Consider the following 20,813-nt stretch of genomic DNA (forward strand, 5'->3'; position numbering starts at 1 on the left):
GAAGTGGAATCGAGCTTTGTTGCTGCAGAGCGGAAATGTAATAAGACCTCTCCTACCATCTCACCACGGCCTTGGGCCCAGGAGGGGGGCAGGGGGCTGCCTCCGAGCAGCTTGAGGAATTCTTATGTCCTTTAACTCTGCATGACTTCTTGGGTGACTTCTTCCGTTAAAGCCAGGGAAGTGAAAAATAAAGCCAACATTAAATAAAGTGCGCCCTTCTCCTCTTCACGATTTTCTCTCTGGACAGACCTGTCCATAAACAAAGATGTGGTTGTCCTGTGTTCTCATGTTTGCTAGGTGAAGGCTCTCGGCTTACTGTTTTGTCCACTTGCAAGTGGGAGGCTGAGAAACGACTGTCCCAGGAAAAAACACGCGGGCTCCTTGCCAGTTCACATTCGACAGCTCAGAGCTTTGAATGGAACGCATTGCTGCTAAAAATACTGTCGTTTGGGAAAATATGTTTCAGTTTGACCTCCTTGACACTCTGCACATTCTAGGTTATTGCTCGCAGCCCTTCAGCAGCTGTGAGGAGCGCAGCTCAGAAATGTGCCCGTGCACACCCTTCCTCCATCGCCAGGGCGGCCTTCCCGCGGGGGCAGCGGCTGGGCTGAGAGTTGCGCGTGCTCCTGGCCGCTCGGAGCAGCAAGTCACGGGTCTCGGAAGCGTGGTGCCGCGTTGTTGTTGGTAGGAGGGTGAAGCTCTGAGATGGAAGGGACTCGCTCCCTGGGTGTCACTGTGCTCTTTGGGGTCACGACTGTCCTGTTCAGTGGAGGAGACATCAAAGTGACCGTCATGCAGATGCCACACAGCTGATGAGAGCAGGGCATCGAGTGGGATGACGGGGGAGCAGGCGTCAGTGCGGGCGGGGGGTGCTGGGGGCCGGCGCGCAGGATTCAGACGGCCCGTCCAGGAGCCGCGGGGTGTGGAAAAGCCGGTTGGTGGAAGAGTCAGGCGGACGGCGCTGGGAGGGTTGGTGGCCTGGCACCTCACGTGACCTGTGCGGAGCTTTTCGTGGGGCACCGTGACCTTGAGACCAGGGTGGCCCCTTTTATAAAACAGCCCACATGCGCCAAGTTGCCTCCACGGGACGTATTTAAAATGAAGGTCCCGTCACTTAAAGGACATCACACGTGGCTCTGTCATAGGTTGCCTAGGTGTTCGTTGTTTAAGGAGGTTGAAAGGAGGACTTTTTTTTACTTGATTTTTATGGACATTTCAGTTGTTTAAACTACAGTTTTTGGAAATTCTGATTCGGGGTCTGTTATTCATTTTGAGGGTCAGGCGTTGAGAGAGGGCCGGCTCCTATGGGGCTGGGGTCTCAAGCTGGACTCCGCCAGCAACCATCCCGCAGGAGGGGCCTGCGGTCCTGCGCGTCGGTGCACAGGAAGCCGGGTGACGGGCTTGCTGCGTGGTCAGTGGACCTTCTTGCTGGCTGTGGCTTTGCTCCCAGCTCAGCGTCAGGAGAGGCGTGGACTCTGGCCTGGGGGGGGTCTGTGCTCTCCCTGCGTGTGAGGGCAGCTGGCAAGGAGCCGCCGCAGCCCAGCGGGGCCCAGGGCAAGCACACAGACGTTCACAGAGTGTCTTCATGAGCCGCAGTGGAGGCCCCGGGCCCAGAGGCCTGGCTGTGCTGGCCAGACACGCGCCGTGCCTGCCGTGGCGTGACACGGAGTTCCTAAGTGTCATGTGACGTTTCATGTGGTGTTCTCAGTCATGATCGTCTACCGGGAGCAACAAGAAAACCAAAATCCTGTGTGGGGAGGGTGGAATCTTTCACTGAGACAGGAAACAGCCCCTTTCATTTAAAGAAAAGCAAAGCCCTGCATCTCTGGGGCTGGTGTGCGGACGCCCAGTCGTGGAGTGAGTGCTGACTGTCGGTTCCCGGCTCAGCCGGGGGCTGTGTGAGCTGGGCTGTCTGAGAGCGACCTCCGTGGCCCCGGCCTCTGTGAAACAGTCGAGCACATTCCCAGATTAGAACGGGCGCTGCAGCTGACCTCACCCCCATGAGTAACTGGGTGCTTATTCACTGCGCTCCGCCAGGAGGCTCAGCGCCGGACAGGCTTCCTCCTCAGAGCTCAGCCTGCAGGCAGGGTGTGCGGGAAAGAGCCGTCTGCCCCCGTGGGGACGAGGCTTCCGGGACCAGCCCCCCGCTGAGCTCGGGGATCCGAGCACTATGGGCAGCGAGCAGAGGCTGGCTTGGCGGCCTTCTGGGTAGTTCCTGGGTGGCAGGCAGCCAGGCCAGGAGGCCGCCCAGCTGGCACAGAGGCGTGTGGGGCGCCGCGGGCCCGCGTAGTTGAGCGGCGGTAAGGAGGGCGCTGCTACCCGCGAGCTGCCGCCCAAAGCAGCCGGGTCTGCAGACACACTGCAGCCACTGCTCAGGTCTCTGTTTCCTGTGCAGGGGACGTACGGGGGCAGATCGGGCGGGACGGCGGCCGCCCCGTCCTGTGTGCGGCTGAGCTCGCTCGCGGGAGGACTCTGTCCTCAGACGTGTCTGGGCTGGGCGGGGTGCTCGGGGCAATTCTGCTCTGCTGCACACGCATGTGGGCACACACATCCCGCCCGGGCACGCCTGCGGGTCTCCCCCGCCTTCTGCAGGTCTCGCCAGCCCCCCCCCCCCCCCCAGAGCCGTGGCTGGACCGCAGCTGAGCTTGCTCTCCCGTCCTCGCACGGAGAGTCGGGAGCCAGGCCCTCCCCCGCACTCTGGGCGGCCGTCCCTGGCCAGGGTGGGTCAGGCGTGCGCGGCAACGGCCCGTGGCGGCCCCTGACACCATGCCTTGTCTCTCTAGCACGATCCTGGAGGAGGAGAAGGTGCAGCACGAGGAGCGCATGAGGATGGAGTCCAGACGGCAGGTCACGGTGTCCTGGGACTCCGGAGGGTCCGATGAAGCACCGCCCAAGGTAGCCGCGGCCCCCGCCCCAGCCCTGCACCCCTCCCCCGGCCGATGGGGCCCCTGGGGTGGGAGGAGACCAGATAGGACCGTAGCAACCGGTCCGCTCCAGCCCTTGTTTCCTGTTTGCTCCCCAGCTGGCACCCCTGTGCACTGTTCTCCTAACTTACCTTCAGCTGGAGGCTGTTCCAGCCCCAGGGGTGGGGTTCCTCGGCAGGGGTCCCAAAGTGCCCTTCCTGGGTCTCTGGTCTCCTCCCCTCCCCTCCCCTCCCCAACAGCGACAGGCTGAGCCGAGGTGGACTGAGCCTCCTGCCTGCTGTGGGGGTGGCCTTTCCTTTGTTGGTTATCAGGGACCTCGCTAAGGTCAAGTCAAGGTTAAAACATGAGAGGGGCCAAAACTAGGCCATGAGTGCTCTCCATCTGCTTTATTTCAAAATGAGTGAGATTCCACCTGCCCCCCTTCCTTTGGGTTGGGTTGGGTTTTTGTCAGAGCCTCTTCCTTGCCCGTGGCTGCTGGCTGGGGCGTCGGTGAGGGAGCCGCGGCTGCGGCCTCGGGCCTTGTGCGCCCACCCACTCCACAGCGCCCCCCGCTGCCACAGAGCTGTCCCTCAGCCCACCCCTCCTGGGACACAAGATGGAGGAGCCTTTGTGCACCTCCGGCTTTGACAGGCCGGTGTTTTCACACATGGGCTCGTTGCCATGAATAATGCACTTCAGCTCATTTTCTGGAGAGTAAATAGACAGTGGGCTTTTCTGCCGTTCCTTATTTCCTGCTTTTTGATATTTGATCGGCTAAAAATATAGTAAGACACTGTGACATCTTCATTTTCTTTTTGAAAACGTTCCAGAACCTCAGTCCCAAGCGCTGTTGGGTGTCACAGCTGTTTCCCACTGTGGCTCCTGAAAGCATCTCCTTTGGTCAGTGTTTTGAGTCTGTGATGGGGAGATGCCAGACACTGGGCATGAGTCCCAGGGACTGGCAGTCCCTCCGACTTTCTGGGCCCGGGGTCCCCAGGCCAGCAAGGCCGTATCCTCTGTCCAGTTGCCGTCGCTTTGCACAAGTTAGTGGTGGAACCGGGACATTTCTCCGTCTCTCCCAGTGTAGCAGAGTCTGTGAGCCCCCGTCCCAGCGTCTGAGGCCCGCCACCCCGTGTGCACACGCGTCGCTGTTTCAGTAGCCCGGTGCTGGGTCTAGGGTTTCCAAGTGCCCTTTGGGCTCTGCTGCCTGGGTGGGCACCCTGCCTGTCTGTGAAGTGGGGGTACTGCTCTCCCCGAGAGGGTGCCTCACAGCCCTATCTCAGTCACAGCAGGTAGGCACCAAGCAATGCAGACCCAAACTCAAAGAACTGCATCTCAACATTTCTCTGTATCTCAAGCTGTAGGACTTTTAATAACTGTCATCCGCCTGAGTTTGAAAGCCTGCAGCACTGAGCTCATGGGCGGAAGTGGCGAAGCCGTTCTTGTTTTGTTTTGGAGCAGAGAGACGGATTCTGCTTAGATTCTTTAAAATCCCATGTATTTCTTTGAGATGTTTTCAAAGCACATATCTTAGATTCTTTTCTATAATCAGAGATTGTTTTACCCTTTAAAACAGGCGTCAGCCAGCTTAGTACATTCAGGTCCAAATGGAGCTGACGCACCTTCCTTTGTGAGGTCTGTGGCCCGTGTCACCTGCACAGGCGGGGTTGAGTCGTCCAGTTACCGTGTGGCCCAGGGATGAAATACTCTCTCCCGGACCCTGCAAGGAAAAGCTGCACAGCACCGGGTGAAGTTGTAGCAGCCCGAGAACCGTCCCCAGTGATGTCTGTGCGCAGGTGCTGGGACATGATGGCAGGCGGGCCACGCGCGCGTCCCTTGCCCTCAACACCCAGCCCTGCGGCGGCTCCTCCTGACTCCCCGCCAGGGCCCCTCCTGCCTTCCCGGCCACAGTGCCCCGAGACAGAAGTGCGCCTGCGTGTCCAGGGTGACTGGCCCACGCACCCCCTCTGCTGTCTCAGGACAGCTCAGCCCCACTGAGACGTTTCCAGGTCACGTAGGGCCTCAGCCTTCTGTAGACACATGTTGTGTGCTCGTAAATACGATTTGTAATGTTGCCTAATTTGGGTTTTAAAGGGAAACAGTTTTCTCTCCCCATTGCAGGTTCTGACTTAAAGGCTTAGTCACAGTTACTTATTGGCAAAAACGTTATAACCTCAAAGCTGATGATTAAAACTGTGTGACTGATCTCTTCATCAGCACTGAGTACCAACCCCACCCCCACCCCCAGGAACCCGCAGAGCCGTGCCTGGGAAGAGCCCGGGGCAGCGTCCCCTCGGGGCTTGCTCCCTGCTGCAAGTTGCCCTGCAGGTTCCCACAGAGCCTCCAGCTAAAAATATCTCTGTAAGGCAGTTCCCGGAGAGTCAGCCCTGGGGCACGGGGCGCGGGGGCATGAGAGCAAAACCCGTTTCAGAGGCCCGCTCAGACCCCTTGCCTTGAGCACTGTGGACATGCGTGACGATGTGGCGGGCGCCACGGTGGAGACAACGCTGTCCCCTGGACCCGGGTCAGGCAGCAGCAGAGGCTCCGCTGGGCCCTCAGCAGCGCCCTCACACTGCGAGGAAAAGGCGCCGTCTGTGCACGTGACCCTGATGAAGGGAGCGGGACGTGCGTGCACGGCCCCCACTGCACCAGACGCGCCGTGTCCAGGGAAGGTGCTGCTGGGGCGCCAGGCTGGGGCCGGGGCCAGTGTCCCTGGGAAGCAGAGCAGGAGGGTGGACTGTGGTGGCTCACAGTTGCGCGTTTGGTGGGCCTTTTCTCAAAAAGGAGAGGCGAGGAAGGCTGTTCCATCAAGGAAAGAAACTGATAGTGTTTGTTGTCAGGATAAAATGTGCATTTTCAACCACAAGTTTGAAAATCGAAAAGCTTGTATCCATCAACTTGATAGTTTTCCAATTCTTGGACTTTCCGGATGAGCTCCGGGTGAGAGTCACAAATGTGGTTGTTTTTCACGCTGTACCAAAATGGGTCGATGTTGGGAAGATCCGCGGGACACAGCGATCCACTGTTTGCAAATGAAGAATGCAAGACGTTAGCCGGTCACCAGGTAAGAGTGCACTCACCGTCCTGGAGAGGAGAGAGCAGATAACAACGCAGCTTCTGGTTCCACATGGCAAGTCACCTTTAAGAGACTACCTCTGTTGAGCTTGGCTGTATAGTCAAAAAGCAGTGTCTGCGACGGTGCCAAGAACCTGTTAAAACGCCCTTCCCTTTCCCACCTGCACAGCTGTGTGTGGCCGGACCTTTGCGTTCTGCAGCAAGAGCCCTGCCCAGCGGGCCGGAGCCAGTGTGAGAGCCCCCGGCGGGCTGGACCGGAGCCGGCGTGAGAGCGCCCAAAACGGAAGAGATTGTGCCTCTCTCTGGCTTGGCTTTGCTTTTTTATTTTGAAAAAAAATGGTGTTTCTTTAAAACATGTGACTAATATGTTATTTTTCAGTACCTGTTTTTAATTTCTAAGAATATAAGTATTAGTAGCTATATTCCAGATAAAAGCTTTTTGGATTCTCAATAATTTTTGAACATGTAAATGGGCCCTGAACATAAAACACCTGAGAGCAGCCGCCTCAGACCCAGCGCTCTGTTTCCATCAACAAATATTTTATAATGTCCCCTTTCCCAGTCCTGAAATAAAATACAGAGGCAATTAAATGACTTAGTAATTCAAAATACCGATTCTGCCTGGAGACTGCTAACAATACAGCAGAAGTAAAAGTAATTTTAATAACGTTACGCACATACGTGTGTGAAATGCTCAGCTGTATCATCCTGGGAGGCGTCCGGACAGCCAGCGGCGTGCACCTGCGTGGGACCTCACTGATAGGACAGTTACAGATGCAGCCACTGAACATGATCTTGTTGGTCTCGGTGATGTGATTTTTCTAGAATGACGAGAAATGTTGGTGAAGTTCAAAGGAAGCAAAGTGAAGTTGTCCACCAGCGTACACAGTAGTCGCTATTCTGGAATGTTCAGGGTCTGATACACTACGCGAAATACTATGTTCACACATCAGATGAAGTCAGCCCTAGGTTCCGACTCCAGGACTTGGTGGTGGTTTTATCCCTGTGAGGCCAAGAGGCTTGTGGCAGTGGAGGTCCTGCCACCCCGCCTGCCCGCCACGCCGCCAGGAGCGCTGCCCCGCACTGGGACTGCTGGTCCGGGGAATCCCCGTTTTCCCTTCTGCCCAGTGTGCTGCATTCGTCGAAGCCCACGCTTCTGTCCTGGAGGAGAAGAGCAGCGGTCCTGTGGAACTGTAGCGCTTGGTGGCAGGGGACACCCCCGAAGCCTCCGTGGGAGCCAGTCTTGGGGAGCACGTGGCATACACTGCTGACCTCACACTCACGACAGCCCTGTCACCACTTGGCCCCTGAGGGCTGAGTCTGTGCTTGCAGAGAACAAAGCAGAACTGTTTCAGCCACGCATCTGCGCTCTCCATAGCTGTTACTTCTATTTCGAGACAAACCCATCCCCTTTTTAAGAATTTGAGTCTCTGGGGTAATTGTGTGGAGATTGCGCCATTCACTGGTCAGTTCCTTTTGTGGTTTCCTTTTATGTGGTCAGCAGGGGAGTGTCACAACACACGGGTTCTGGAGCCACTTCCAGCACGCAGGCATGGAACCAAGCTCGAGCGAAGCCCGCGCTGGCCCCGGACCACGCGTGTCATGGAGATGTTGTCTTTCCTCCCGAGGCTCTTTTAACTCTGGTCGTGATTTGGCTGAGGAACAAAGGGTTTCTGCTTGGTTACATCCCTCAGGTGAAGGGCACTTGATAGGCTTACCTTCTGTTTCAGACCAAACATTCCTTTGCTGTGAGCTTTAAAGTCAGGCATCTTACAACAGAAAGAGAATTTCAGAGTGGGAACTGACTTCCGAGTTCCTGTGGCCCCACTCCCATTTTACGGAGGGGGACGTGGAGGCGGGTCGGTCCCCTTTCTTGTGCTCGGTCCCCCAGCCTGTACGTGGCAGAGCGGAACAGAGGTGCAGGTCTGCGTCTCCTGCTGCCGGGTGGCAGGTGGCGGGGCCTGTCTTTGCAGTGTGAGCCCGCTGGCCGTGGGCATGTCCTCCTGGGTCTGCTCACATGCTTTGCCCACTGTTTAGTGAGAATATTTGCCTTTTCGCTGTTGAGTTATAAAAGTTCTTATGTGACTCTAACATTAGGTGTGACTTGCAAGTATTTTCTTCTGTGGGTCATCTCTTCACTCCCCTGATGGTGTCACTCGCCACCCAAAAGCTCTTAACTTGGATGAAGTCCAGGTTATCTGTTTTCCCCTTTTGCTGCTGGCACTCCTGGTGTCGTAGCCGAGAAACCGCTGTCCAGTCCAAAGACGCGTCCTGGGTCTCTCTGGGGCTTTATAGTTTCAGCTCCTCCTGCAGACCCGCAACCCACTGGGCTCCAGCTTCCTTTCTTCCCACGTGGGTATTCTGTGGTCCCAGTGTCATTTGTTGAAAAGACAGTTTCTGACCCCATGGAAATGTCACAGTGCCCTTCATCATTCCCTCCACCTAAGCTCTTTGAGGGAAGTATCTTCTCCTATTATTTTCAGTCAAACACAGATTTACTCGAACTGCTCATTCACGTGATGCCCCCTTGGTCTCTTCGCAGCCCAGCAGACCTGGCTATCCAAGTCCGCGGTCCAGTGAAGGCTTCTACCCCAGCCCGCAGCACGTGGTGCAGGCCAGCCATTACCAGGTGCGTGGTCCTTGTGAGACCCCTGTGCTTTGCTCTCTGCAGCGCGCTCGGGGGTGGGGGGACACTTTGTGTGCTCCCCTGTGTGCTTGTGAGCGTGGAGTGGAAGGCAGGAAGGTGAGGAGCAGGCAGCCTCGCGGCTGCTAAGGGAACACAAGCCCAATGTCCGCGTGCAGAGGCTGTGAGCAGCCCCTCGTCTGAAAGCAGCCGGGTGAGTGGCCTCTGGCCCGCAGCTCACAGGCCTGCCCCTCCTCCTGCTCCGGTTGAGTGCAGGGCCCAGTGGGTCCGCTCTGCGGAGGGGACATGCAACTGGGCAGTGCTCCTGGGAGCCAAGAATAGATTCAGCAGTGCCTTCAAAGCCAGGCAGGAGGCCACGGGCACAGGTGCAGGTGTTAGGTGCCGGACAAAGAACCTACGGGGTGGGGGAGCTTGTCCTTGGGAGAAAAGGGCCAGTGCACGGTCAGGAGTTGTTGGTTCTCGTTCTCGAGGGAGGGCATCCGCCTCTCACAGGCACAGGAAGTCAGACCGTGGCCCGTGGGGCGAGGGCGTCACAGCATAGGAGGCACAGGCCCCCGGGTCCCGTGGGCCTCGCCCTGGGACAGGCGCGCTGTCTGCGGCCCTCGCCCGACCACGGGCAGGGGTCCAGGTCTGTCAGTGGTGTCTGCGCCCCTGAGGACAGGGATTCGCCCAGAGTAGGGTGTGGGGTGGGGCTCAGTGAATCGGCTGCAGGACAGCCCCTGGGTGATGCCATTCGCCTTCTCAGCCCGACGTGCTCTCTGGTCCTGTCCCGGCCGCTGTCAGGCAGAAAGCTGCCTCGGGTCACTTGAGATCCCCCTGTGAAAATCCCTAAGTTCTTTGGCAGTAGCATGTCCTTCCTGACCAAACATAGAGGTCGCACAGCACTTGACGGTCACTAGAGTTTCTTCTCATTAAGTGTTTCCATTCCCGTGAGCTGTGAGACCTCCCCGTGTAACTCGTTTGACAGCTTATTGGTTCTGTATCGTCAGGGTGGAGCTGTGGCGTAAACCGGTGTCTGGGGACCCCACAGTGGCCTCCACTGGAGGGGGTATGGCTGGCTGGCTGCCCGTATCTCAGTCGGGGTCAACCAGCCAGCCTGGCCCGTGCCGGCCCAGTGATCCCGGAGCAGGTGCGGGTCGGCCTCCGCCTTCCTCCGCACTCGGGGAGGGAGCTGCACAGGAGGCCCCCGCCTGTGCCTCTGCCCTGTCGCTTTCTCCAGGTCCAGCCGCCTGGCTCCTGTCCGGCTCGGATGTCCTCGTCAGCAGGTGCAGGTGGACCTCTCTGACCACCAAACCTCGCTCATCAGGGGCTGGCACCTGGGGGCCTGTCTGGGGGGCCGGCGGGGAAGGCTCCAGAGCAGTGCGTGGGGCCGCCATGGGCCCGGCGTCGGCTGCCTGTGCCCCCAGTGCGCAGTGAGAGTGAGGGCCAGAGGAGGTGCGCCCCGACAGTCCAGGGCTGTCGGATGGAGCTCCCGCGGAGAATCCCTGCGGGCCACCTCCATGCCTAGCTCATGACCGGCTTCCCCCCTCTTCAGAGCCACCAGTCAGCGTGGGGTCTCTCAGACGGATCCTCAGTGGTCACGTCTCTCTCCCTCCTGCTTCCTCCTCTAGCACTTTATTGGGAACCTTGTGATCCCGTTGCGGGGTGGGTCTGGGACCCCCTCGCCATCTCAGGATTCCTCATTTATAATCCATCGGCGAGGTCACTTTGCAATGTCAGGTGCCAGGGAGTAGCACATGGGCATCTTCGGGGCCGTTACACTTGTCACCCTGGTCGCCTCCTTCCACGTGGAAAGCCGAGCTGCGTAGAGCTCGCTGTGTCAGACCGTGACCCACGCTCCCCCGTCCCCAGGTCTCCGGCTACCCTGGCTCCCATGGAATCCCGCCCGTGACGGGCAGCATGTTCCCGGGGCCGGCGTCTCTTCTGGACCAAACCGATGCGTGGAATCACAGGCCACAGGAGGGGTCGGTGTGGCAGCCCAGCCTGGAGGTCAGTTGGATGTTACCTGACAACAGTTTGCCCAAGGTCCCTTTTCTTTCTAAATCCTGCAATTTCTTAATTTGGGTGGCCTCATTCTCACATCAGGATACTCCATTTACTCAGCTGCTTTCTGATTCCGTCAACCTCTTCTGTTGAGTTGGCCGGAGAGTTCGTTTAGTTTTTTCTGTATGACGGCTCTGGTAGCGCTTAGTTGTCTTTAACTTCATTTGAAACCATTTTATTAGATTGTGTTGTCACAGCTGTCACATCAGTGTGCATTTAAGAAAATAGTTTTCAAAACTGGTGAGTTTTCGCGTATCCATTTTAATATTGAAGAGGGAAGAAAATACACAACATTTTCAGTCTATTATGCTTTATTATTTCAAGAAAGGTAAAAATACAATTGAAATTCAAAAAAGGATTTGTGTAGTGTATGGAGAAGGTGCTGTGATGGATTGAACATGTCAGAAGTGGTTTGTGAAGTTTCATGCTGGAGATTTCTTCTTTTTTCTTTAAATGTTTTACTTATTTTCAGAGCGAGGGGAAGAGGGGGAGGGAGGGAGAGAGAGAAACATCACTGTGCGGTTTCCCTCTCGCGCACCCCCAGCTGGGGACCTGGCCTGCAACCCAGGCACGTGCCCTGACTGGGAATTGAACCGGTCACCCTTTGGTTCACAGACTGGTGCTAAATCCACTGAGCCACACAGGCCAGGGCTGTGCTGGAGATGTCTTGCTGGACGATGCTCCACAGTTGGGTAGACCAGCTGAAGCTGACAGTGATCAAATCAAGAAAAATTGAGGACAATCAGAGTTGTGTCACACAGGAGATGGCCAATTTACTCAGAGTATCCAAATCTAGGAAGTTATTGGTGAAAATGAAAAATGTGTCTTTTAGCCCTGGCTGGTGTGATTCAGTGGATTGAACACCAGCCTGGGAAGCAAAGTGTCGCTGGTTCGATTCCCAGTCCGGGCACATGACGAGGTTGCACGTCAGGTCCCCAGTTGGGGGCGCACGAGAGGCAACCACCCATTGACGTATCTCTCCCTCTCTTTCTCCCTCCCTTCCCCTCTCTCTAAAGATAAATAAGTAAAATCTTTAAATAAAAAAGGAAAAAAACAGGAAAAATGTATCTTTTATTTTACGGATAAAACCATATTGACATTTTGGCAAACCCAATACTAAAGGAAGGAGAGATGCTGCCATCATTGGAAAGCAGAACCCTGGATTGAACCGAATTAGCAGGTGCCCACAGCCAAGGAAGAGACAGGAAGTCGGAGCCTCCTGTCGGCACTGGAGTGTCCTTCTGTGATACGGTGCCCCCTGTTCTTTCTCTCCCACACTGTTTCGCTGTTCACTAGAGCGAGCGGCACCTTCTTGGCACGTGTGTTTGGCTCTTCCTTAAAGCGCCCTCCGCCTGTGGAGGTGAGCGCGGCGACCGCATCCTCTGTAAAGGCGCCTGGCACGTGTTAGCTCCCGAGAAGTCGCTCCCAGGCGCCGTGTGAACGACCCTGGTTCCCTACCCTTGCCAGGCGGCTGGCTTTTTGCGAAGACAGAGAGAAGGCAGAGCACGGTGAGTAGACCCGCGAGCAGCCGTCCTGTTTGCACCCCCAGGACTCGGCGGCGCTGGACCTGCGCGGGGTCGGGCAGGCGCTGCCGGCGCACCTGATGGAGGAGCGGCTGATCCGGCAGCAGCAGGAGATGGAGGAGGACCAGCGCTGGCTGGAGAAGGAGGAGCGGTTCCTGGTGAGCGCGGCCCCCGGAGGCTGTGGCCGTTCTTCATCTTTTCGAAGCAGGGAAGCTGGTTGTACATCTGGTTCCTAAAACGTGCAGTCGTAGGGTATTTGCTTTCCTTGAATTAAGTTTTCAGGCTACATTTCTGAGGCTTTAGTAGTGGCCTTGTGGCCTCAGCGGTGTGAGTATCCTGCGGTTTCTGTGTTTACACAGACAACTCCCCGAGGTGTCAGCTTGTCCACGAACATTTCACCACACGGCAGGGTGCAGCCCATGGCCGGATCCCAGGGTTGGCCTTCGCGGCGGGTCCTTCGTCCTGGTCTGAGATGCAGACCTCCTTCCGCATGTATTGGGGTTGTGGGTGGGATGTGTCTTTCTCAGCAGCTCTTGGTGGCAGCCCTCAGAAGTCCCCTGGGGACAGAGGAAGTGGTGAGACAGAGCAGTCTCTGTGTGTCACTTGACACAGGCCCTTTGGAGTCCTGGCCCCACCACCAAGCCCTCCTGTGCCCTCAGCCTCAGAACCCTCCCCCTACCCGCACGGCCATTTCAGTCTTCCCGAAGCAGCCGGGAAAGGGATGCGGCTGAACAGAGGCCGGACTCTCGTGGCTTCTGTAAGACCTGGAGTGGGGGACCTTCCTGGGGTGGGCTGAAGCGGGGGGACTAGATGCCAGTGTGGGTCTCATGCGCCCTGTTCCTAGTCGCTGACCACCTGTGGGTACAGAAATGTGAAACCAGCTCACGGTGTCGCAGACAGCAGCTTCAGACAGCGTTCTGCAGAATTCATCAGCATGGGGTTCTGATTTTATTCTCTTTCTGTGGCTTTCAGTTTTCTGTACTCCAGCTTAAATTATACAAAGCACCTGCCCACTGGTTTCTTTGGTGAAGGCCAGCATCTCACGGCAGGTGTCCCGGGGCTGACCGCAGCATCCCGCCAGCCTGGGCCCACCTCTGAACCCTGGTGCGTAGGCTGTGCAGGACTTCCGCTGCGCAGCCTGGAAAAGGGGGTTGGGTTTTCGATGTGACAAATTAATTCCTAGGTGGCTTCCTCAGTCAGGTCGGGATCCTCAGCTGTTCACTGAAAGCTTCCATTTGCCAGGACTTGGGCGATCGTGTGGGTGCTGAGGTCAACAGTAGCTCCTGCCTCTTCCTGAGTCCTGTGGTGGGCAGGCCCCACGTGGTGATCTGTCCGTATGCACACGGCCGTCAGCGGCGGCCCCTTGCGGGGTCGCACAGCCAGGACCCACGGCACCTCCGCATGGCGGTGAGCTGCTCCCTCCTCCCGTCCCGGGGCAGCTGGCACCCCCTGCAAGAGCTGCCTCACCCACGGGCCAGGGTGCTGGAGGCCGTGAGCGGGACCCCTGTCTGTTCCAAGGACTCTTTCCTGTGGGGTGGACTTAGAGACAGTAACTCTGTTGCTTACTTTTATTCCTGTGCACAGTGGTTTCCCGATGTGACCCTGTGCTAAAAGACGGAGCTTTAATTTTAAAACGAGAAAGGCCCGTCTGCATAAAGCCCACTTTGTGCTCTGGGACAGGAAGTGAACTGTTTTCCTCTCCCAGCACTCGGGCGCAGCCTGTCCGGAGACCGCTCCGCTCCCGTCTCTGCTCTGGGCCTGGCCACGTCCCCTGCGTTTCTTCCTTACGCCCCAGGAGAGGAGAGACCGGGTGGGCCTGTGGGTGGCTGGCTGCGTCCCAGAGCCTCACGCAGGGCTGGCGGCAGAGCGGAGGAGCGTGCCCTCTGTGGGGCCTTGTCTGCAGCGGCTTCTCTGTGGCCCCAGTGCTGGCTGTAGCGCATGTGCCCCCGACAGCAGAGCGGACGCCGTTCCTACAGCGGGCGCCGGGCGCGTCTCACAGACACCAGGGCGCGTGTTGCTGCCTGTCTGCGTGAGGTTCACACGGTCGCCGCTGGGCCGGGCTCAGGCAGCGGTTCCTTGGGCACGGCGGAGGCAAGGGTCAGCGGGCGCCTGCTGGCATGTTTTGACCTGGGTCGTGTGCTAGGTGGGTGCACACATATGTGGAAATGGGTTGAGCTTCCCAGTGGTGTTTGTACCCCCTGTCGTACACATCATGCCTAGCCAGGGAGTCCGAGGCCTGCCGGAGGGGGGCGGAGTCCGGCAGCACCGGGCGGGTCTGGGCTCCGTCCGTATGACACTGTCACGGCAAACGGCCTTCTCCCTTTGTCTCGGCCATTACTGTCTTCCGAGCTGGAGTGCCCTGTGAGGAGAGGCAGGAGCACGCAGCGTCGCTGAGCAGCAGAGCCTCCGCTTTCTGGAGGGCTGACTGCCTCGTCCTCTGTCTGGGCCGCTGTTGGCCTATGAGGCCAAGGCTCAGACTTCCACCGCCGGGACCTAGGGGACTTCCTGTTGACGGGCCTTTCTCGTTTAACATTGAAGTCCTGCCTTTGGAAAGTGTGACTGAGGGAGTTGCTGTGCGTGAAGAAGTCAGTCATTTCGTAAGGTTTACAGGGAAGAAAAAGGTGATTCATGTAAATACATGAAACCCAGCTCCTTACTCTATGAGCAAACAGTGATCCTGAGCTGCTTTCACTCAAGTGAGAAAGGAAATACAGTGCGCACTAACTGTCTGTGAGCTGGTCGCCCGCCCCGTGCGGCCTCCGGCGACCAGGTCCGCCTTTCTGCGTGCCGGGGGCTCCGTTGGGGGGCTCCAGTCTGCTCGCACTTGGACAGGTGCCTCCTTCAGCGTGGGTGCCATGTCAGGCCCTCACGGGGTCTGTGTCCTGGGCAAGGAGCCGGGCGTGCACCGTGGACGGTCCCTGCACAGGATGTCTTGCAGGGCGTCTTTCCCCACCTGTCCGTCCTGTCCCGGCTGCCCAGGGCATGGAGACCCGGTGGGAAGCAGGCCACCCTAGTCTCTGTTCTTCGGCTGAGCGCCCCATGAGAAGAAACAAATGTCCCACCATGAGCGGGTGGGGGAGGGGGACACAGCCCAGCACCCTGTGTGCAGAGGCAGCCGGGCTCCCCGGCAGCCTGGACGGGCACTGCGGGAAGAGACCGTGCCCTGCTGCCAGGCCCCGTCACTGCTGCCGGCAGCTGGGCCGCTCATACCCAGAGCTTTCCAAGCGTGGGATCCCTCCGGCTCCACCCTTCCGTTCCTAGAGGTCTGTCCCAGGGAGATAGTCAGGGATTCCACAAGATTTGTGCCCAGAGGTGTCACCCACGGCCCGTTTATACAGTTGGAAATTTGAACGTGACCCAGATGTCCAACACCCAGTAGAAGTGTTTGCTGTGTTTGACGCTGGTTGCGGCAGTAACCTAGCAGCGCGCCAGTGCTGGCCCAGTTACTCCTCCCAGCGAGGAGGCCGGGGCCGTGGACCCTGTTACCGCCCCATTCAGAGCTGGGGGAACTGAGGCCCGGGTCACACAGCTCCACTAGGGGGGTGCCTGGCAGCCTGGTTCTGGTCAGGACGACGTCCTCACCGTGGCGCGCTCTGCAGCCCTGGGGCTCCGCCTTCACTGAGCCGCGCTGCAGCGTGGTCCGTGGGGCTGAGGTGCGGGCGTCACTCCTGGGCACGTGCAGACTGGAGAGGAGCGAGGCCCGGCTCGTTCTCCATCACCCCCACCAGCAGGGCGCGCTTGTCCAGGCGGGGAGCAGTCGCCGCGTGATCACGGCCCCTGGGGGACGGCCTGCGCAGGGGTGGCCGGTGTGCGCGGGCAGCGCGGGCAGTGCGGGGGCCGCCCCAGGGCCTTCGGGCGGCAGGGAGCCTGCTTTCTTTACTCTGGGGCTAGTGAAATCTGTGTGCTGTTGTTTCTGTTACGTCCAGATTTCTGGTTTCTGTATTCTGGATGCTTCGTGGGGGGTCCTGCCGCTTTGGCTGATGGCCAGGCGTGCACCCCTTCCGCTGCTCCTGTCCACCTGGGTGGGGCCCTCTCGGGCCGGGGCTGGGGCGCGGCGGTCCTGGTTGTGGAGCACGGGGGCTTTGCTGGGGTCACCCCCTCTGGGCTTTGAGAACTTTTCTGAAACCGGGACCTTTCAACTCTTCTTCATCAGAGGACGGTTGTGTTACAAAAGAAAGGGTCTTAGTAACCACGACTGACGCCGTTTGGTTTGCTTCCCTTCAGAAACCCGACGTGCGGCTCTCCCGAGGCAGCGTGGACCGGGAGGACGGGGGTCTCCAGGGCCCGGTAAGCAGTGCCACAGTCTCTCGAGTTGGGCCGTCTCTCGGGGCGCCACCAAGAGCGCCCTGCCCCCGGCCGCGCTTCTGCTCAGGCGCAGGGGTCCCTCCCCATCACCAGGGCTGTCTCCCATGGGAGCCGACGGGCCCTGCAGGCGCACGTGTTAACTGCCGCCACGCTCAGTGGCATCCGCGGGACTCCCGGGCTCACTGCGTGGCTGTGGACGTTTCCGTGGGAGGGCTTCCTCCCTCTGGGTGTTGTCAGAAGTGCCTCACTATCTACAGAGCTAGTTTGCGGTTAATCCAAATACGTGTAAAAACCTGTGAGAACTCTTCCCCGGTCTTGTGGGGAGAGTAGCTGAAATTGCTTCGTGAGGGTTTCCTTCAGCAGGTGTCTGGTCACCGTGAGCACAGACCTCTGTCAGCACCGCAGGAGGCCCCCCGTGAGGTGGGGACCGGCCCCTGCCAGGCAGCAGGCGTAGGAGGCACATTCCTACCCTTGGAGGTGTCGGGCTGGTGGCGAGCCGCTGGTTTTCATCTAGACGTGTGTGTGCATGCGTGAGCCCGTCACCGTCCGGCTCCAAGATGCACTGTGAGGACCGGCACCCCCAGCAGCTTTCCCTGTCTGATCGGAGACACCCCACTGCCCCTGCAGTCGGGTCCCCGGGCAACGTGCTCAGGGTCCCGGTGCCGGCGCTGCACACGTTGCAGGCAGGTCTGCTACCTGAGTCACGAACACCAAGTTAGCTGCCATCGAACGCTGCCACACACCTTCCTTCTGGGTGGCGAGCGGTCTGCCCTAAGCTGTAAAAGCAGAACGGGCCTCCGGGTGACAATAAGGCCTCGCCCTGTGACTAGCTACTGGGAGCGTGGCCGATAGGAGCCTGTCTCAGAAAAGGAAGACTCTGTGTGTTCCGGTAGTTGGCACGTGGCAGGCGCGTGGGAAGTGTGTGGTGTGAGTGAGTGAGTGAGTCGCACCAGGCGGCAGGAGGACAATCAGAAACACTCAGTGACCGCGCAGCGTCGGCTGCGCACCAGGTGCGGGCGGCAGTAAGTGCTTAGTGCTCCTGGAGGGGGTGCTTCTCCTGCGGGCTGCTGTGCCGGGGCACCCCGCCAGCCACTCCCTGAGTCCTACAGGGGCGTCAGCACGTGGGCCAGGGCACCACTGCCGCCCCCCGCCCCCCGATGAGCACACTGAGGCTGGTGGAACGCACACCCAGGCGCCTGCCGCAGTGCCCGACGCGAGGGCAGCAGCCCCGTGGCCTCCCCACCTGCGGGCTGCAGTTAGGAGGTGGTTGCTCCTTGCCAGGGGCTGCTCCACTCCGTGACCGGGTCTGGTTTTCTCTTCTGTCCTGTGCTAAAGAGCACTCCCGGCGTCATGCTGTTGGAGACGCGCTAGGTCTCCAGGAGAAGGCGGCGCACTGCGCATCGGCTGAGCTAGTTAATGAGCACTGGGCACTGACGGCGGGACATGGATCCCATCCGTTTGCATAAGGAGTAAGGGCAGCTCGGCTTTTCAGAATGACACAAGGTTGTGGGTCTGCTTCTTGGGTCGGCCCCCGGCTGGGTCGAGAACAGATGGAGGGGTCACACCAGGTCCCGACGCACAGGGCTTTGGGTACATGGGATGTCTGGACACCCCAGGACTACGAAGTCTTGTCTTACTGTCCCCCACAAGACCATCCTTGTAGTGAGAGTGGTCGGAATGGGGCAGGGCGCGGGAAGGCCCAGAGCCCACCACACTGCTGGGAGGGGAGCTGGAGGTGCCCACGGGTGTCATTGTTTTAAAGGGGTTTTGATTGGCTGTGACAGCCATGGCCATGGTCCCATAGCGTCCCCTGCTCTCTTCTGTCCCAGCCTGTGTCATGACCGGCTGACATCATTCACTTATTTGCCTGACCCCTCTCCGCCCGCCCGCCCATGCCTCATCTGGGTGGGGCTGCACTCACCTCGGAGGGGTGGGGGTGGGCACAAGGGGCGGGGCAGGCGGAGCCTCGCGCTGGGCACTGACTAAGCTTCCTGTCCCCGCAGGCTGTGAACCAGCACATCTATCAGCCTGTGGGGAAACCAGGTAAACGAAGACGGGAACTGTGTATCAAGAAGCTGTGTGACTTGGAGGGAGCAGGTTTTAAATGTATCAGTTCCTTCGCTTTGGACCCCACCTGATTTTTCACACGCTCCCTCCCCAAACCCAGCAAGTGTGGTGTCCCTGAGCCCAGGCGCTGCCGCCTCTCTGTGAGGGGCTGCTGGGGCGGCGGGACCGTGCTTGGGGGGTGGGGGGCTTGTCTCCTCGCTCTGTAGGAAGGCATTTCACTAACAAGACTCCTTCCCTTGTCCAGATCCTGCAGCTCCGCCAAAGAAGCCACCGCGCCCCGGAGCGCCCGGCCACCTGGGCGGCCTCGCCAGCCTCAGCAGCCCTGGGGACAGCTACAGTGAGGGCGTCAAGGTGGGTGCGGAGCCCGTCCGGGCCAGCAGGGCCACATGCAGGGCGGCAGGCTCGGTTCAGCTGGTTCCGCGCCCCTCTGGGGCCAGGGGCAAGCTCGGCCGGAGAAGCTTTTCCCTTTGGTTCTCACGTGACGGGTTCCCGGGCCGCAGGCAGCCCCCGACTGCGCCCACGCACCCCCACTCACCAGGCAGAGCGCTGCTTTGGAGTGAAGTGCTGGGGCGGCTTCCGGTTCTAAAAACGGATAAAACCAGGATGCTGGGCTATGTGACACTTCCCTGGGCTCAGTCCTCCAGGCCGTCGGAGCAGCCGCGTGGAAACTTCTGCCGCTTTCCGTCCCGGGCCAGGGCCCTGAGGCTTCTCTGTCGCTCCAGACCTTGGCTCACCCGCCTGGGTGGTGCGAGCAGGGCCCCCGGCGCCTCCCCCTGCAGAGTGCCGGCCTTAGGGGACCACGGAGGAGCCCCTGGTGCGCCTGCTGAAGGAGGCAGCCGCTGCCTGCCGTTTAGGGGGCAGCTGCCTGTCACATGTGTGCCCCCGTTCTGACGCGCTGTTGCACATTTCAGTACCTCGCAAGTCAGGCTGCTGTGTTGGCCTCAGTGGAGCATTTTTCCTTGGCGGATGGCACCTGGGCATCGCTTACAGACTCCGGCTCCCTAGCGACCGCCATTGCCTGCGCGCCTGGGCTGAGTCAGGGCGCAGAAGCTGCTCTGCCCCTCACGGTGCTGGTGGCGTCCCCCGTTCTCCCACGTCTCCTACGAGACGCCAGGTTCGCAGGGCTCCCCGGCACATTCCGGCCCCGCCTCCCAGTAGCTGGGCCAGCGCGGCGAGTGGTGTGCCCTGGGCCCCCGGCTGCGGGCCTCCCAGCCGCCCTGCGGGCCCCACACCTGGCCTTCTCAGGGGAGGCGCAGAGCAGGACACGGCCCTTCCTGATGTAGGCTCTTGAGGCAAATTAAAGGGGAGAGGGTGGAATTAGGTTAGTGAGCTTCTTCAGTTTCATAGCCACAGGAGCAAACTTTCAAAAGGGCTCGTATTACCGTGAAAAGCCAGCGTGAGAAGTAGATCAGGTCCCAGCAAGCGTCTATCTTCCCGGTGGGACTAAAGTAAGTGCGTGTGACTAGGAAGTCCCCTTCAGATAGGGTGCGGAGCAGGCAGGCGTCCTCGTGGAATGGGACGCTTGCTCAAACGTACAAAGGGAAGTATGAAGCACACGTCTGTGTTCGTTACCCGTCCGTTCAGTTCAGGGTCTCACATCGGCCTAGGAGAACCTAGTCCATCACCTAAATAGCGCTTGGCCAGAAGTCTGTCTGTTTTTCCTTGGTGACTTTCCATTTCGGTTCCAAATTAACCCGATGCTTTGAGCACCGCCCGTCTAAGGGGCTGGGCCTGGCCGCATCTCGCAGGCTTATCCTTACCACCTGCCAGGGGCTCCACGGGATCAAGAAATAGGAAGTTTTCAGAAAACAGAAAACTGGTAACAGATGTCTGTCCAAACTACGTTCTTGGTTTGGGAGTGTCCCTGTGAAGGAAGGGTCCCTGGCGGCACTGTGACAGTGCTGTGACAAGAGGGGCCAGGGGAGATGCAGAAGCAAGAACGCCGGGAGCGCCTCCCCCACCTTCTGGGGTCTGTCTGGAGCCGCGCGGAGTCTCCTGTGGGGGCCCCTTCGAAGTCAGACGGACGCGGCTCGTCCTGAGGGGCCGCGGGGCTGCGCCTGCGCACAGGGCGGGGTGGGGGTGGGCCCGGACATTGAGAGTTCTGCTTCAGGCAGCTCTCGGGACAGGAACGGACGCCCGCTGCCCCCGTTCCCTCTGCCTCTTCTGTCCCAGCGGTGCAGCCTGTTTCCCATTGTGCAGAGAAAACATTAAGTCTAACTGTAAGTTTAAGGTAAAGGGGCCAAACCGTAAGAA

At 59.1% G+C, this 20,813-nt stretch overlaps 1 protein-coding gene across 10 annotated transcripts in view; it reads left to right on the forward strand.

Moving 5' to 3' along the window:
* Window positions 1-20,813, forward strand: part of PTK2 (protein tyrosine kinase 2) — a 92,740-nt gene that overhangs the window by 68,247 nt on the left and 3,680 nt on the right. For 7 of the 10 annotated variants that reach the window (XM_090283319.1, XM_090283320.1, XM_090283314.1 and 4 more), the window contains 7 exons: window positions 2,784-2,895; window positions 8,521-8,607; window positions 10,474-10,611; window positions 12,215-12,346; window positions 16,413-16,475; window positions 18,497-18,536; window positions 18,805-18,911. In XM_090283319.1, coding sequence (XP_090139445.1) covers window positions 2,784-2,895; window positions 8,521-8,607; window positions 10,474-10,611; window positions 12,215-12,346; window positions 16,413-16,475; window positions 18,497-18,536; window positions 18,805-18,911 — 679 coding nt within the window. Of the gene's footprint in view, window positions 1-555; window positions 685-2,065; window positions 2,301-2,320; window positions 2,377-2,783; window positions 2,896-8,520; window positions 8,608-10,473; window positions 10,612-12,214; window positions 12,347-16,412; window positions 16,476-18,496; window positions 18,537-18,804; window positions 18,912-20,813 lie in introns of those variants that run through there. The other 3 variants (XM_090283321.1, XM_090283324.1, XM_090283323.1) reach the window with 3 other exon arrangements.

Source organism: Furipterus horrens, unplaced genomic scaffold (genome assembly GCF_987537825.1).
Source record: "Furipterus horrens unplaced genomic scaffold, mFurHor1.1.pri manual_scaffold_7, whole genome shotgun sequence".
In the NCBI taxonomy this organism is placed as follows: domain Eukaryota; kingdom Metazoa; phylum Chordata; class Mammalia; order Chiroptera; family Furipteridae; genus Furipterus; species Furipterus horrens.